At 28.9% G+C, this 14,937-nt stretch overlaps 1 protein-coding gene and 1 long non-coding RNA gene across 2 annotated transcripts; both read left to right on the top strand.

The window, feature by feature from the left end:
* The first annotated feature begins 7,753 nt into the window (after positions 1-7,753).
* Positions 7,754-11,575, top strand: LOC106772885 (katanin p60 ATPase-containing subunit A1). Its single transcript, XM_014659506.2, has 7 exons — positions 7,754-7,957; positions 8,035-8,530; positions 9,447-9,653; positions 10,066-10,310; positions 10,510-10,668; positions 10,807-10,894; positions 11,034-11,575. The coding sequence occupies exons 1-7, from the start codon at positions 7,836-7,838 to the stop codon at positions 11,313-11,315; spliced, it is 1,599 nt and encodes a 532-aa protein (XP_014514992.1). The 5' UTR covers positions 7,754-7,835; the 3' UTR covers positions 11,316-11,575.
* Positions 11,576-13,031: 1,456 nt separating this feature from the next.
* LOC111242574 lies at positions 13,032-14,255 on the top strand. The gene is made up of 4 exons (XR_002669768.1): positions 13,032-13,103; positions 13,178-13,300; positions 13,512-13,631; positions 14,031-14,255. It is a non-coding gene; the product is annotated as an uncharacterized LOC111242574 (long non-coding RNA).
* Positions 14,256-14,937: the final 682 nt, after the last annotated feature.

Genomic DNA, 14,937 nt, shown 5'->3' with positions numbered 1-14,937 from the left:
TAGTTTAAAAGAAACAACAATTAAGAAGTTGCAGTTATTGATTCAAAAGTTAACAGTTATAACAACTTATTAAAATTCATATCATTTCAAGTTTACGAGTAATGGTTCACAGATATTAAATTTAATTTATTAAATGTCATTAACTATTTTTAAAAGTGATTTAATGATATTTTAAAGCTTGGGAATGACTTTTAACAAATAAATACTATTTTATTTTCCCGATATATCTAATATTAAATAATATTCTCCTTATACCACATTTTACTTCTTACCCCTTTCTATAAATATATTCGAAGTTAAAAAATTAAAGACTGATACATTGACATATTCAGATGACAAAAACATTTAAATAACACAGTATTTTCTAATTTATTTATTTTCAAAATTATTCTTTTACTTTTAATAATCTAATCTTCAGTGCAGATTTAGTTATTCTTGTAATTTATTTAATCTTAGTCATTGGTCATTCTTTGATCCAAAGTTATATTTATTATAAATGTTGGTCTTACTTTTATCTCCATTCTCTTTCAATACAACTAGAGACACTTGTCTTCTTCTACCATTAATTTGCACCAATGAATAGCTATAGTGGTCCTTTTGTGTATATGTATGTGTTATTTTTACTTTAATATAGCCATAGTTAATGTGATTTTAGGTAGGTTATATGGCTCAAAAGAGTAAATGTTTTCACAAATATTGAAAAATATATTTGAAGGTCTTACTTGTTTCATATTGTTTATATATTATTTATTTAATGCCATCACTTGTTTTATTTATTTTTGGATTTTAATGGTTTTTTTATTTGTTTGTATATATTTTAAATAGAAAAATGATTATTTGACACACTTAAATTTTTTTACATTCATTTGATAATATATTAATATCTTTCTTTACTTCTTTCTTTCTTGTCTTGAAAAAATATAAAAACTTATATTTTTACGATCATTTTACTCTTATATTATGTGTCAAATGAATGTAAAAATGTATCATGATATCATTATTCGAATTCGAATAGAGAATCTAAATGAATGTTTTTTATCATAATATCATTATTCGAATAGAATCTAAATGAATTTTTTTAGTGGCTAATATTAACATTAAAAAGTCGTCCATGTTTCAGTAAAATGCTAAAAAGAAAACACATTACAATTAAAACATGATTTATTTAATTAAAATATAGAAAATAGGACCTAAAAATGTATACATTAATTGATATGGGAATGAATATTAAAATTGTAAGGGTGGTGCGTAGATATGTGAGCAAATATTTTAATATTTGATTTGAAATATATTGATTGTCATTTTTAATAATCTGGATTTAAATTTACGGTAAAAAAAAATAAATAAATAATAGAATACCAGAATTGTAATGAACACTCGTTAATTTTCCGATCGACAATTCATACTGAAATATACATCTAACTTTAAATTAGTTTAATTCAACACTAAAAAGTTGTTTAATAGCGGATTTACATGACTTGAAAAAAGAAAAATATTCGTTTACCTTTAAAAAATATTTAGGAAGATTAATATTTTAAAAAAGTATAACACGTTAAAAACGAATTCAATGAACTTTTCAGGAATCATCCATTTAAAATTGAATTGAACTTTATAAATATATGAAAAGTATAAGTAGTATAAATATTATTTTCTTCTTCTAGAGATTTTTTCAAGATAAAATCATAACGATTTTAAAACGGAATATAAAGTAATTTATCCTAACAACATTACGTAATAAATTTAAAATCAAATAAAAATAAAACTATCAATATATATATATATATATATATATATATATATATATATATANCTCTAAAAACATTAAAAAAAACACTCAAATTTGTTAGAAATTAGTTTCTTAATTAAGTGTGAATCCTTGATAAATTTAAGTATTTTTAAATGAGTGTATATTAAAATTTGTAGGGCTTTCGTATTTAAAATTTTTACAATTTTTAATTTGAGTATGTCTCGTTTAATTTATTTTTTAAATGTAATGTGAGTTATTTTGTAATATTATTTTATTTATTTATCTCTACTTTTTAGAAAAATATGACTTTGTGAAATTATTATAAAATAACATTATCATTAATATAAACGACATTAATTTTTATTACTTTCATTCAAACATGTTAGATAATAAAAACTCAATAGTAAACGAAAATTAATAAACAAGACGACAAAACAGCATTATAATTATATAATTCAAATTGTTGAGACTATGGAAATGGAGGTTCATCGAAGAGATACAGATATCAATAATATCATATAAGAAATTGACATTATTCTTCATCTAAAACTTTAAGACTGTTGAGATGCAAACAAAGTCACATATAAAATAAAAGAAGGATTGATTATGAGTTTATATACACATAAATATCTTCAATAATAATAAATTTTTTGAAGTGATACTAAAAACAAACTGGTACAAGCTTGACTCAATACCAAACACATGCCGATAATCAGGAAGGTGTGGCTCAAGTACCAATTGTGCGAATCCAAATTCAAATTTCTGGTGATAAACAGACTGAGATTCTGACAAAGAAAAGAGAACCATGTTAAGAGAGTAACAGCTAGACAAGCTAATTAAAAACTTTGGAATGTTTTGAATATTTTCGAACCATATGTTAGGGATAAAATTAAGATAATTTAATATCATAAGCATGTGACTTAGCAGCTTTGGGACACAGATATGCATATGTGAGGGGCATGTGGCTCCTCTGTGTCCCACATTTAAGTGAAACTACCCTTAGTTTATAAGTCATATGTCCCAACTCACCCGTTTCAACGTCTCTTACATTTCAGATCGACATTTAAAGTATGTTATCTAGTATTTCTCAAATATTAATGTCACATTTTTTAAATTCGTATATTTAATCATACATATAAGACTTTCATCACAAATAAAAATAAACAATGTCTGTAAGTAAGTCAACATGGATCCACATTTTTCCAACTTCGTTAACCTCTTGCTTTTTTCTTAGGTTTAATGGAAATGATTCCTTTAATCATGGGTTGTTGGTTAAAAAAAAAAAAATTCTCGAAGAAGATTTAAAATGTATTAATTAAATATGTTTTTAATTCTTATTAGAATTGGTTTTTATTTAAAATTTTAGACTAATTTTTTTTTTTTTAAACTATGTCAATTTTGTCATTTTAATTAAGTTTTATTAAATATATTTGATTTTTGACATGTGTTTTTAATTATTATTATTGAAATGAAAACGTGTCAATGTTAAATAAACTTAATAAAATTTAGTTTAGAAAAACTAAACTTTACATACTACTAAAGTTAAGGATTAATATTTTAAAACTAAAAGTTAAGGAGTTAAATATATATTTTTATAATAATAACATTCACCTTTTGTATTTAAGTTATAAACTCGATAATTCTTTCATTTTTAAATGTTCAAACTCTCTTTTAAAAGTTTGTATTCAGACCAGTTTCAAGAGGTTGTCTCTTTTTTTTACACAACTTTTATAATTTTTCAAACTTCTTTAGTTGTCGTTGGATTCACTATTTATTTTTAAATCTGAACAGAAAATATTAAGGACTAATATATATGATTATTGTTTTAAATATTTTTGACTTGGGTATAGGATTAATATACAATATAGTATAGTTGTGTGTTAAAAATTGGAGTGGATAGATTAGTGGTTAATGTTAGTGTTAATTAATAGTTGTAAGTAAGTTTTATTGGTAAGTGTTAACCATGCATCACATGATAGTAACGAGTGGACCCTCCCAATGGAGACAAATTCAAGATTTAAATTTCTTTGTTGACTTGTCAAAAGGTAACCCTTATTGGTTCTTTAGGATACACGAACATGCCCATGATAACAAAATTTTTTTAAGAGGGAAGTCTTTCAATTTTTAATACATAAACAATTTTTATCTTGGCTTCAAAGTTACTAAACGTGGTGAAGTAGCTTGCTTTTTTTTTTTTTAGAATAAAATTAGAATCTTTAGTTTATTAATGCCGATGTTTTAAAAAATAAAAATAATTTTAAGTTTAATTTAATCAAAACTTATATTTGTATTTATTTATATATTGTAAAATTTATTTTTTTTAGTTAATATGTGAGATTTTATACTGAAATAAATATGGATAATGATACTTTGACACTCAAAATGTGACAAATTTTTTACACCGCCATGTGTCACATTCTGGGTGGTCCACATGTTTTAAAAAATAAAATGATAAAACATGGATTCAATATGTAGTGACAGACCTGGTATCAATGTACAAATAAATTACTAGTTTAGGCTAATATTTAGCACGAGAAAGTATCAATGTAAAAATAACGCAGATTCAAAAATGTCCTCCTCGTGCTAAAAGTTAGCCTAAACTATCCACTTATTTGTACATTGATATCAGGTCTATCATTACACATTCAATCCATGTTCTGTCATTTTATTTTTTAAAACATGTGGACCACCCAGAATGTGACACGTGGCGGTGTAAAAAATTTGTCACATTCTGAGTGTCAAAGTATCATTATCCAATAAATATATCTCGAATGCAAAATTAGATATATGTGATTGATCAAATAACATGTTAAACGATAGATTCATGAAATAAAAACCTTTAAACTCATGTCAATAAAGTGTTGAACATGAAAATTATAGTACGTGTTTGGTTTCCAATATTTGGTATTATATTGATTTAACTTTAGAGAAGAAGTTAACCAACAAAAAAATTAACCATGAAAGTAGAAAAATGTGGAAAGAAAAAGCCATAAAGAAGACATGCACGATGATCATTGCCTCAGAGCTTTAATGGCAGAAAAAACAAACATAATTGAAACTTCGCAGTTGCATGGATTCGTACTTTTAAATGCATTGGTGGAGAGGGAAACTTCGTAATAATAATTATTAGAACTGTATTTGGAATTTTTTTCGTACTATAAAATTAAAACAATAAATAATACACCCAAAAGGACAAAGAAGGAAAGAATAAGTGGAGAGATAAATTTTCGTCTTATTTATCATTATTCATGTAAAAACAATTAATACTTTCATGTTGGGATAAATAGAATAATATATATGTTGCTATACTAAAATCACTTCCATCCATTTTTCTTTTGAATTCGAGATAAAAATAAATTATTTCCTTATACAATTAATTTTAAAAATCATTGGTAATTAATTGAAATTTTCTAATTAAAACATATTTAATTTATTAGGTAATCTAAAAAATTATATTAACTTTTTTTTATCTCCTTTGTAACTTATTATTTTTAAGGTACATGTTTAATTATTTTTCCTGTTTTTTTATAATTATTTGACATTTATTCAAATTATTATATGATACTATTTGTTTAAATTATCATAATCATTAATGAGTAAATGAGTATATCTGTTTTCTCGTATTATAATTTGGTCATCATGTTTACCGTTAGAATGAAATATTAAACTTATTATTATTGGATCATTAAGTATGAAAATAAATAGAATTTAATAGTCAATGACACAATATATTTAATTAATCGCATTCAAATATATCATTGGATCATTAAGATTTATCTTAAATATTAAACATGATAATATACATATTTCAACTTTATCATTTTAAAAAAGGATGATGATATTTAGACAACATTTTTTTAACAACATTTGAACATTGATTATGTGTCAATCTGTAATTGGTCAAAAATTACTCCACAATCAATAATAATAATCATAAACATTATTGTGGAGTAATTTTTTACCAATTACAGATTGACACATAATCAATGTTCAAATGTTGTTAAAAAAATGTTGTCTAAATATCATTATCCTTTAAAAAATTTTATAACATATAATTACCATGAGTGAAGAGGCACATTTATTTAAATTAGTCAGCGTACTTTAATTAATAAGAACTTTATTCAATAAGAATTTTGTTGTTATTAATTAAACTTTACTTTTATGAAATAGTTATTTGTGTGAATATAAGTGTACATTATTATAACTATTTTGATGAACATTCGTTGACAATATCAATAATATAAAAAAAGAGATATATAATGTTTCTTTCGAATTTGATAAAGTAAAAAAAAGACATTAATAATCAAGTTTCTAATAAATCTATATATGACTTTTCATTAAAATAACAAGCACTTGATTTTGTATCATTCAAATTATAAATTCAGTTTGCATTGCCATTTCTTTCGTTAAAAGTATGGTTTATGAAACTTTATCACTTTAAGAAAACTTTTAGAATAATGATATTTAGACAATATTTTTTTGACAATATTTGAATATCATCTACGTGTTATTCTGTGATTGGTCTACGGTGATATTTATATCATTATTATTGATTGTGAGGTAATTTTGGACCAATCACAAAATGACACGTAAATGATGTTGTCAAAAAAATGTTGTCTAAGTATCATTATCCAAACTTTTATGTATATATTATGTGAATAATTATAACTTTGAATTGTTGGGAATCCAAATGCGAGTTTAACATTAAATAAAAATTAGAAAGTAGAATATTATATGAAGATGAAAAATCCAATAACTCACTGTTTTAAAATTTTGTATAAAGAATGACGTCGATTGGTTGAGTTCATATCTCATTAGTGTATGTGACTATCAATTAATCTCTTCATCGATAGATCCAACGAGAATGATTTGTTTGAATTAAATTACTCGTATTTTTGCGTTTAAGTGATAACTACTATCGTCATACTCAATCTATTAAAAAAAAAATAACCACTTGGTTAAATTTGAAAAATTTACCCGCGAATAAACTACCCAAATCTTTTAACATCATGGTTTTCCTACTTTTGTTTGTCGTTAGCAACAATTCAATATATCCTATAATATATATAGTTAATGCAATAAAAAAGGAGAAATAATTATTTATTATTTCACTTTCATGGTAACTTTTTTTTTTCCAGCTGGTGAAGTTATTTAAAAAACACACACTGAGAAGTTAAATTCAAATAAATGGATGAGCTGCCCCTTTCAAGTAGATTGGGACTGTTCACATTCAAGATTGGGAATCTGACACTACATTTCGAACTCTAACCAAAAACATATTATTCTTTATTTTCTTATTATTCAACAATTGTTTCACAAAACAAAATAAAAAAAATGAATATAAATTATTTATTCTACATGATTTAAAAAAAAAAAAACTTGTATGGATTGAACCTCCCTCACTGAAACCTATTTTCTTGTTATTTTATATTTTTTGAATGTGATTGGTATCAGTATTACTCCACCCCATTAATGGCTTTCATATTCAAATAATACTACTCAAATGTTTAGATCAAAACGAAAGCTTTTGATTCTACGTTTACTTTTCATACAACTCAGTCAAATTATTCTATCATAAACAATGCCATATCAACCATTTATATATTATAAATTTATTTAATTACTATATAATGTGAGATTTTCAATAGGTTATATTATAAAAATTAACCCATTTAAAATATAAAAATATATTAAAAATAAATCAAAACTTTAAAGAATTTTGAACGGAATGAGTTGACATGATTACCCCCAAATTCCAGTGAAAGAATTCAAATGAAAAGGGAGAGGAAGAGAATAAAAGGTTAGATTTTCAAAATGAAAAAGGCAAAAATAATAACGTTATGTTGACATTTTATTTTTAACAGAAGAAATATAAGTAAAAAGGAATAGTTAGGAGAAACTGGGCCACTTCATAATTTAGGAAAAGAAAAGTGGTTGTGGGCTGGTGGGCCCATCTCACTGGACTCAAATTCAAAACTTCAAAGCCCATCTAAGAACACCATCTCGTTTCGTTCCAAGGAGGAAGTGTCACTGTAGGGAACAGAAGCAGAATCAGAAGAAGAAGAAGAAGAAGAAGAAGAAGAAGATAATGGTTGGAGGTTCCTTGGGAGGGTTGCAAGAGCACCTCAAGTTAGCCAGAGACTACGCTGTGGAAGGGCTCTACGACACTTCCATCATCTTCTTCGACGGCGCCCTTGCTCAGATCAACAAGTACTCTTCTCTCTCTTCTCAATTTCCTGTAATTTCTGTCACTTTCACTGATTCGTTGCTTTTTACGATTCTTTCAGACACCTGAGCACCGTCGAGGACCCTTTGATTCGCGCAAAATGGATGAATGTGAAGAAAGCGCTTTCGGAAGAAACCGAAGTTGTGAAACAGTTGGATGCGGAGAGAAGGGCTTTCAAAGAAAACCCAATTGGAAGACGCGCCGTTTCGCCTCCCATTTCTGCCAAGTCCTCGTCTTTTGTTTTTCAGCCGTTGGATGAGTACCCCACTTCATCGAGCGGTCCTGCTCCTTTTGATGATCCTGATGTATGGCGCCCACCCAGTAGGGATACCAGTAGGAGACCCGCCAGGGCCGGTCAAGTGGGTACCCGCAAATCTCCCCAAGATGGGGCCTGGGCGCGAGGTTCTACTGCTAGAAGTGGTGCAACTGGGCGTGGTGGTGCTAAAGGTGGTGCTACTAGTAGGGTTAACTCGGGGACACGAGCGCCCGCTGCTGGAAAGAAGGGCAATGTTTCTGGAAAGTCTACCAATACCAAGACGGATACTGCAGCTGTTACTGTAAGTTTCAACTTTGATGAGGCAGTTTGTTGGATAGCATTCACTGTATGCTGTTGGTTGGAGAAGTCGTTTCTAAGGATAGTTTTTCAATTTGGTTGGTGGACTCAACCATATTTTGTTGGTTTATTTGCTTAATCTTATGGCACCTTAATTATTGAATAGGTTGTTCTTAGCATTGATAGGGTGTCTTTGGATGAGTGGTTGCAACTTTGACATTGAATGAACTTGATTTTGGTGAAATCGATTCTTGTTTAAATTTATTATGTAGTGACATACTTTGTGTTTGGATTATATTTAATTTTTCTGTAATCTGGAATTGGTTGTAAGTAAATGTGAGTTTCTAGTGAAGTGTTTTTTGGTTTGGATTACACATATTAAAAATTTGGTTTCAACATGTAATGCTGTTTTGGAAACTTGTTCTCGAAGTCGATTTTGGATATGTTGTTACCAAATTGACTCGAGTCTAAGCTATATAAGTGGAAGAAATAACATGGCTAAAGTTAGAGCATCTCCAGTGGAAGATGCTTAGGGGTTCTTTTGGGTTACTTAAAACAGTTCTTCCATTGTAGTGGTCTCACATCACATGGCATTCTAAAGCTACTTGATAAGTTTTCTAGTTGCTTCTCTAAGCAACTCCAAGCAACTCAACCTTAATAATAAAAATTATTTTACTCATTGGAACAATCAATATTATTTTCAGTAGTGAAGTATAAATTAAAAAAAATATAAAATAGTGAGTTTTGTATCCAGGTGTTAATTTTGTATTAGATCCAAGGCAAAGTTTTTCTTCTTCTTCATGTTGTGTGGTTTCTCGGATTATCAATTTGGCCTTTGCATATTGCATCCCTAAGTCTGGACAGTTTGAAAAACGTCTAACTTCTTAGATACGTGGTTTTGTCCCTGAATTTGCTAATAGAATGGACAAAATGGTGATTCTGAAGATGGTAAGTCAAAGAAGGGTCAATATGAAGGTCCCGATCCTGAATTGGCTGCAATGCTTGAAAGGGATGTTTTGGAAACCTCTCCTGGAGTTAGATGGGATGATGTTGCAGGACTTACTGAAGCAAAAAGACTTCTAGAAGAAGCTGTTGTGCTTCCCTTGTGGATGCCTGAATATTTCCAGGTAATTTTGATTAAATTTCTATCTGAATTCTCGTAAAAAGCTGGCTTACTTAATGCTACAATCCAGTTATATTTAATAATCATAGTTTATTTTAAAACTAATAATTTGGAATTGTGATTTGTATGATACTCTAATTGTTATCACGGTGGTTATTTTAGACATTTGTTTGACATTATGATAACCTGCTTTTGCATACAACTTGATTTCCAACTAAGCCTTGTTTATGAAATTGTTATTGGAAAATAAGTTCACGCTTCTCCGGTTACATGCATATGACTCTTGGAATTTTTAATTAGAAATTTGTTTGTTTGATTAGGCTTATTCTATAAGAAATCTCATAATATCCGCACATTTGAATCTCTGTGAATTAAGTGCTTTGGGGAATATTGAAGTTTGGTGCTCATTATTTCAGGGAATCAGGAGGCCATGGAAAGGCGTTCTCATGTTTGGACCCCCAGGAACCGGGAAGACACTTCTTGCTAAAGCGGTTGCTACTGAATGTGGGACCACTTTCTTTAACGTATCTTCTGCAACTTTGGCTTCTAAATGGCGTGGTGAGAGTGAGCGCATGGTGCGGTGTTTGTTTGATCTTGCAAGAGCATATGCACCAAGCACAATATTTATTGATGAAATTGATTCTCTATGCAATGCAAGGGGGTGAGGCTTTCTTGTTCTTTAAGACATCCATTTTATTAGTAGTCTTTCAAACTTTTTATGCTTCCCCAAAATGAAGTTTCATTCAATCCATTGTTTACATTGCTTGTACACATTCGTAGGCTGTGTTGGCTTCACTCTCTTTTGGATTGATTATCGAGGTTATATCGAGATCTGATTGAATTCACATTTACTTCATCAGGGCATCTGGGGAGCATGAATCGTCTAGAAGAGTGAAATCTGAACTTCTTGTTCAGGTTGATGGTGTAAGCAATAGTGCCACAAATGAAGATGGTAGCCGTAAAATAGTAATGGTTTTGGCGGCAACTAACTTCCCATGGGATATAGATGAGGCATTAAGGTTTGCATTTTTTTCTTCTGCATTATTTTCTTTACAATTTTAAGCTGTAAGTTATAAAAATGTACGATTAGTTATGTGTGTGGTAAGATATTTTCTTTACGCTTTCTGATTCAATTTGATGCTTTTAATGCACCACAGGAGAAGGCTGGAAAAACGTATATATATTCCTCTTCCAAATTTCGAGAGTCGTAAAGAGCTGATCCGGATAAATTTGAAGACTGTTGAGGCAAGTTGTGATGCTAATTTCTGTGTTGGCCATATAGGATTTTAACCTTATAATTTTTATTGTGTGGAGCTGCAATTGAATTATGATTGGATTATTACTATTGTTAATGCTGATGGTAGTCGTATTTCACTTTCACCAGGTGGCGACTGATGTGAATATAGATGAAGTGGCTCGGAGGACAGAGGGCTACAGTGGAGATGATTTGACCAATGTGTGTCGTGATGCTTCCTTGAATGGTATGAGGCGAAAGATAGCAGGAAAGACTCGTGATGAAATCAAGAACATGTCCAAGGATGAGATTTCAAAGGACCCTGTTGCCATGTGTGATTTTGAAGAAGCTTTGGTAAAGGTCCAACGAAGTGTTTCTCAGGCCGACATTGAACGCCACGAGAAGTGGTTTACCGAGTTTGGATCAGCATGAAAGACTGGGAAAAACATCAACCACGGTAGTGTTGTTTTTCTTTTTTCCTATTAGTGGGTGGTTTGTATCTGTTGTTTGTTGATGATGTTTGATTCGTTTGCTGACGAAATTCATTGTAGTTTTATGGTATTGGAGGGATCTTCAATTGTTAATTTGTATCTGCGAGATCATTGAATTTTGATGTAATGTAATTTAGTCTGACATTATTCCAAAGCAGTTCTTGTGCTTTAATATACATCACTTTGTCAGTTTAGAATGTACATCAGTTTTGCATCTAATGATGTTGTTGTGCGCTCTGTATCAAACATTCCGTGAAAATTCCTGATATAAGTCAAGAATTTTAGATGCCTTCAACCGTCTTTGTCTTTTCTTTGCGACGAGGCATTGAATTTCTTGATTATGTCGCCATGAAAACGGCAATCTCATCACGTTCTTCCTTCTTCAGTGAGAAAATCAAAGTAACAGGAAAGTATCATTGTCTTATTCACTCAAAAAATTATGATAATCTTAATTTCTTGGCATGAAGCTGAAAGCCATGTACTTATACAAAGGGTCAAGTTGAAAATTAAGTGAAAATTTCTATATAGTATACAAGGATGAATTATACTCTATTTCTTGATTAAGTGAAAACTTCTTGATTCATCATTCGAAAAACAATAGTACTTGCAAAATCTGTCTCTTAATTTAAGCATACAAGGATGAATTATACTCCTTTTTTTTTGGTGATAGAAATTTTTAACACCCTTATTTTTATGAGAGTAAAGATTGAGGAAAACTTACAAGTTTATATACTCACGGAATAACAAATAAAAAATTTAAAATAAGTGAAATGGAAATATAATTAGAGATTTTTTAGAATACAATGAAATAAGGTATATCTTACAACAGATGTATATTTCACCATTAATTAAAGAAGAGAGAGTCATAATCCAAAATATAAATATTTCAATTTTTTTAACTTTTTTTTGAATATAGAATCTGTGTCGACTCTATTTTGTACTTATAGAAACTTACACTCAAAACTTTTGAAATAGGATACTGGTGGTCACCAATCCATATCATTAAATTACCATAACCATGGTCATTAAATAGCTTGGGAATTGAAGAAGAAGAAGAAGAAATGGGAAAATTCACTTGGACAAGTTTGGTCCTTGTTTCTTTATATCCCCTCTTCTTCACATGTCAAGTCTCTGCTACTTCCACACCGTTAATATCCAACCTAGGACTAAGTATATATTTAAAATCCTTCTCATCTCTTCCATTTTTACCATTTATTCTATTAATTTTGATTACGAACGTTTAATTAAAAGTCTTACATCGAGTAGAAATAAAGTCAGTTTATAATATACACGTGAATGGGAATCTCACGTTATAAATCGATTTTCTGAAGTTGAATTAGACTTAAATATATTTTTGTTCATTTGATTAATGTGTTTGTGTAGATTTTTTCAATGTATGCGATGTAGTATACTGTGGGAGAGGAACATGCCAACTTTCTTCCACTGATATACTCGGTTTCACATGCGATTGTGAATCTGGTTGGAAGAAGCCTAACATTGGTTCTTTCCAATTACCACCATGTGCTCTTCCCAATTGTGAGTCATGCATCATCATGATCATCTTCATTGTTGTTATCCTTGTTGATACATGATAGGAAGTAAATTATGCATGATTGGAAGAAAAGGGTATATATATTTGCTGAGATGAAAGATGCAGGTACTGTTGATCTAAACTGTGGCAATGGTTCTTCCTCACTGCCATCTTCTCCACCTACAACATTTAAGGATCGTAAGCTCATATAAATACTTGTGTTGAATTGCAGAACAAAATATGCAGAGTTTGATGTACTGTTTTGTATGCAGCTTGTTTGTTGAATTTGTGTGGAGATGGAACTTGTGAGAGTAATGGCTCTGATTTTAGGTGTCATTGCAATGAAGGCTCTGCCAATCTACTCGGCGATCCAAAGCTCATTTGCATTAAGAAATGTAAATTGCTTTTTTCTTAATAATCTCCTTTTGCTTACTTCTTCTATCTATTATCTATTGCTTTTTCAAGAACTAAAAATATGTTTTTTTATTTATTTTTTATTTTCTTATAAATTATTCAATATGAAAATTAGACTGATGTATTAATTCTAAACAATTTTTATCAACCAAAAATATTTTAATCAAACTAAATTAAATATATATGATCCAGGCACTTTGGGAGGGGATTGTGGGGGATTTAATCTAGGGTTTGACTCATCACCTAACGAAACTCAGCCACCACCGGAAAAATCAGGGACCAGTGGCTCTCCTCCGACTTCTCCGACGGCAGGTACTTTAATTATATATTTCCTTTTATTGTGAAAAGAATAATAATTTATGGGTTAAATATCTTTTTTGTCCCTATACCTTGCACTGATTTTGGTTTTAGTCTCTCTTTCAAGATACAATTTAGTCCTTCAACCTTAAAAAGCTCTGGTTTTAATCCTTTTTACCAAGTTTTTTTAACTTTATTCAAATGCTATAACGAAACGTGTCTGAAACAATAAATAAAGTTAAAAAAATTTGGTAAAAGTGACTAAAATCAGAGTTTTCTAAAGTTGAAGGACTAAATTGTACCTTATTCTTAAAAGAGGGACTAAAACTAAATCGCCCCAACGTACAGGGACTAAAAACATATTTAACCCGTAATTTATATTTTTTTAATAAATTATAATAATGAAATTGGCAGTGTCAGGTGAAACGCTGCGTTGCATAAAGGGGCTTCATGTGCCAGCTTGGTTGTTATTAGCATTAATATTTGAAGCATGGATTTAAAAGGGAAGGCGAAACTGCAGAAATACAGAAAATAAACCCTTTTCTAAATAAAACAGTCTTTTGTTTATTTCTATAATTGGTTACTTAATTAGAAATTAGTAACTGTGTTAAAGTTAATTAGAAATTAGTAACAGTGTTAAAGGACATCTATAATTCTCTTGATTTTAATATATACATTCATGTTTTTAATAAAATAACATTTATATCTGTAGATTTTATACATCACTCACCTTTTATGCTTTTAATAAAACAGCATTAATTTTTCTCATGTTCTAACAATGTTACTAACTTCATTTATCTTATTTAAAGCTGGCACACAGGCTAAACTATAATTAAAAAAAATGAAAATTGAAACTTTAACATTTAAAAATATATATATATTTTTTATAAAGTTGAATGATTTAATTATGAAAAGATTTCATACCAAGGCTTTTCTAATTTTAAAATAGACATTCAGGTATCTTATTATTAATGAAATAATATTCATATATATATATATATATATATATATATATATATTTATACTTAATTTTTTCAATATATATTTGTATTAAAATCAGATTTAAATATATAAAACACACACACATATGTGTGTGTGTGTGATTTTTAAATTTTAGAATTGTAATTTTTAAGTTTCATAAATAAAATAGGAGTATAAATTAATTTATTTATGTATAAAGAGGCTCACCTTATGTCCCCAATTATTTTTTAATTTTGCCCTTTAGATAATTTTTTTAAATTGAAATAATTATTGTATTAATTTTAACTTTTAAGTAACCATTTCTTTAAATGTAATCATTTCATTAAACTTAACCATTTTT

Source organism: Vigna radiata, chromosome 9 (assembly GCF_000741045.1).
Source record: "Vigna radiata var. radiata cultivar VC1973A chromosome 9, Vradiata_ver6, whole genome shotgun sequence".
NCBI classification, from domain to species: Eukaryota; Viridiplantae; Streptophyta; class Magnoliopsida; order Fabales; family Fabaceae; genus Vigna; species Vigna radiata.
The sequence above is the reverse complement of the archived record's forward strand: the minus strand, read 5'-3'. Positions and strand labels throughout refer to the sequence as shown.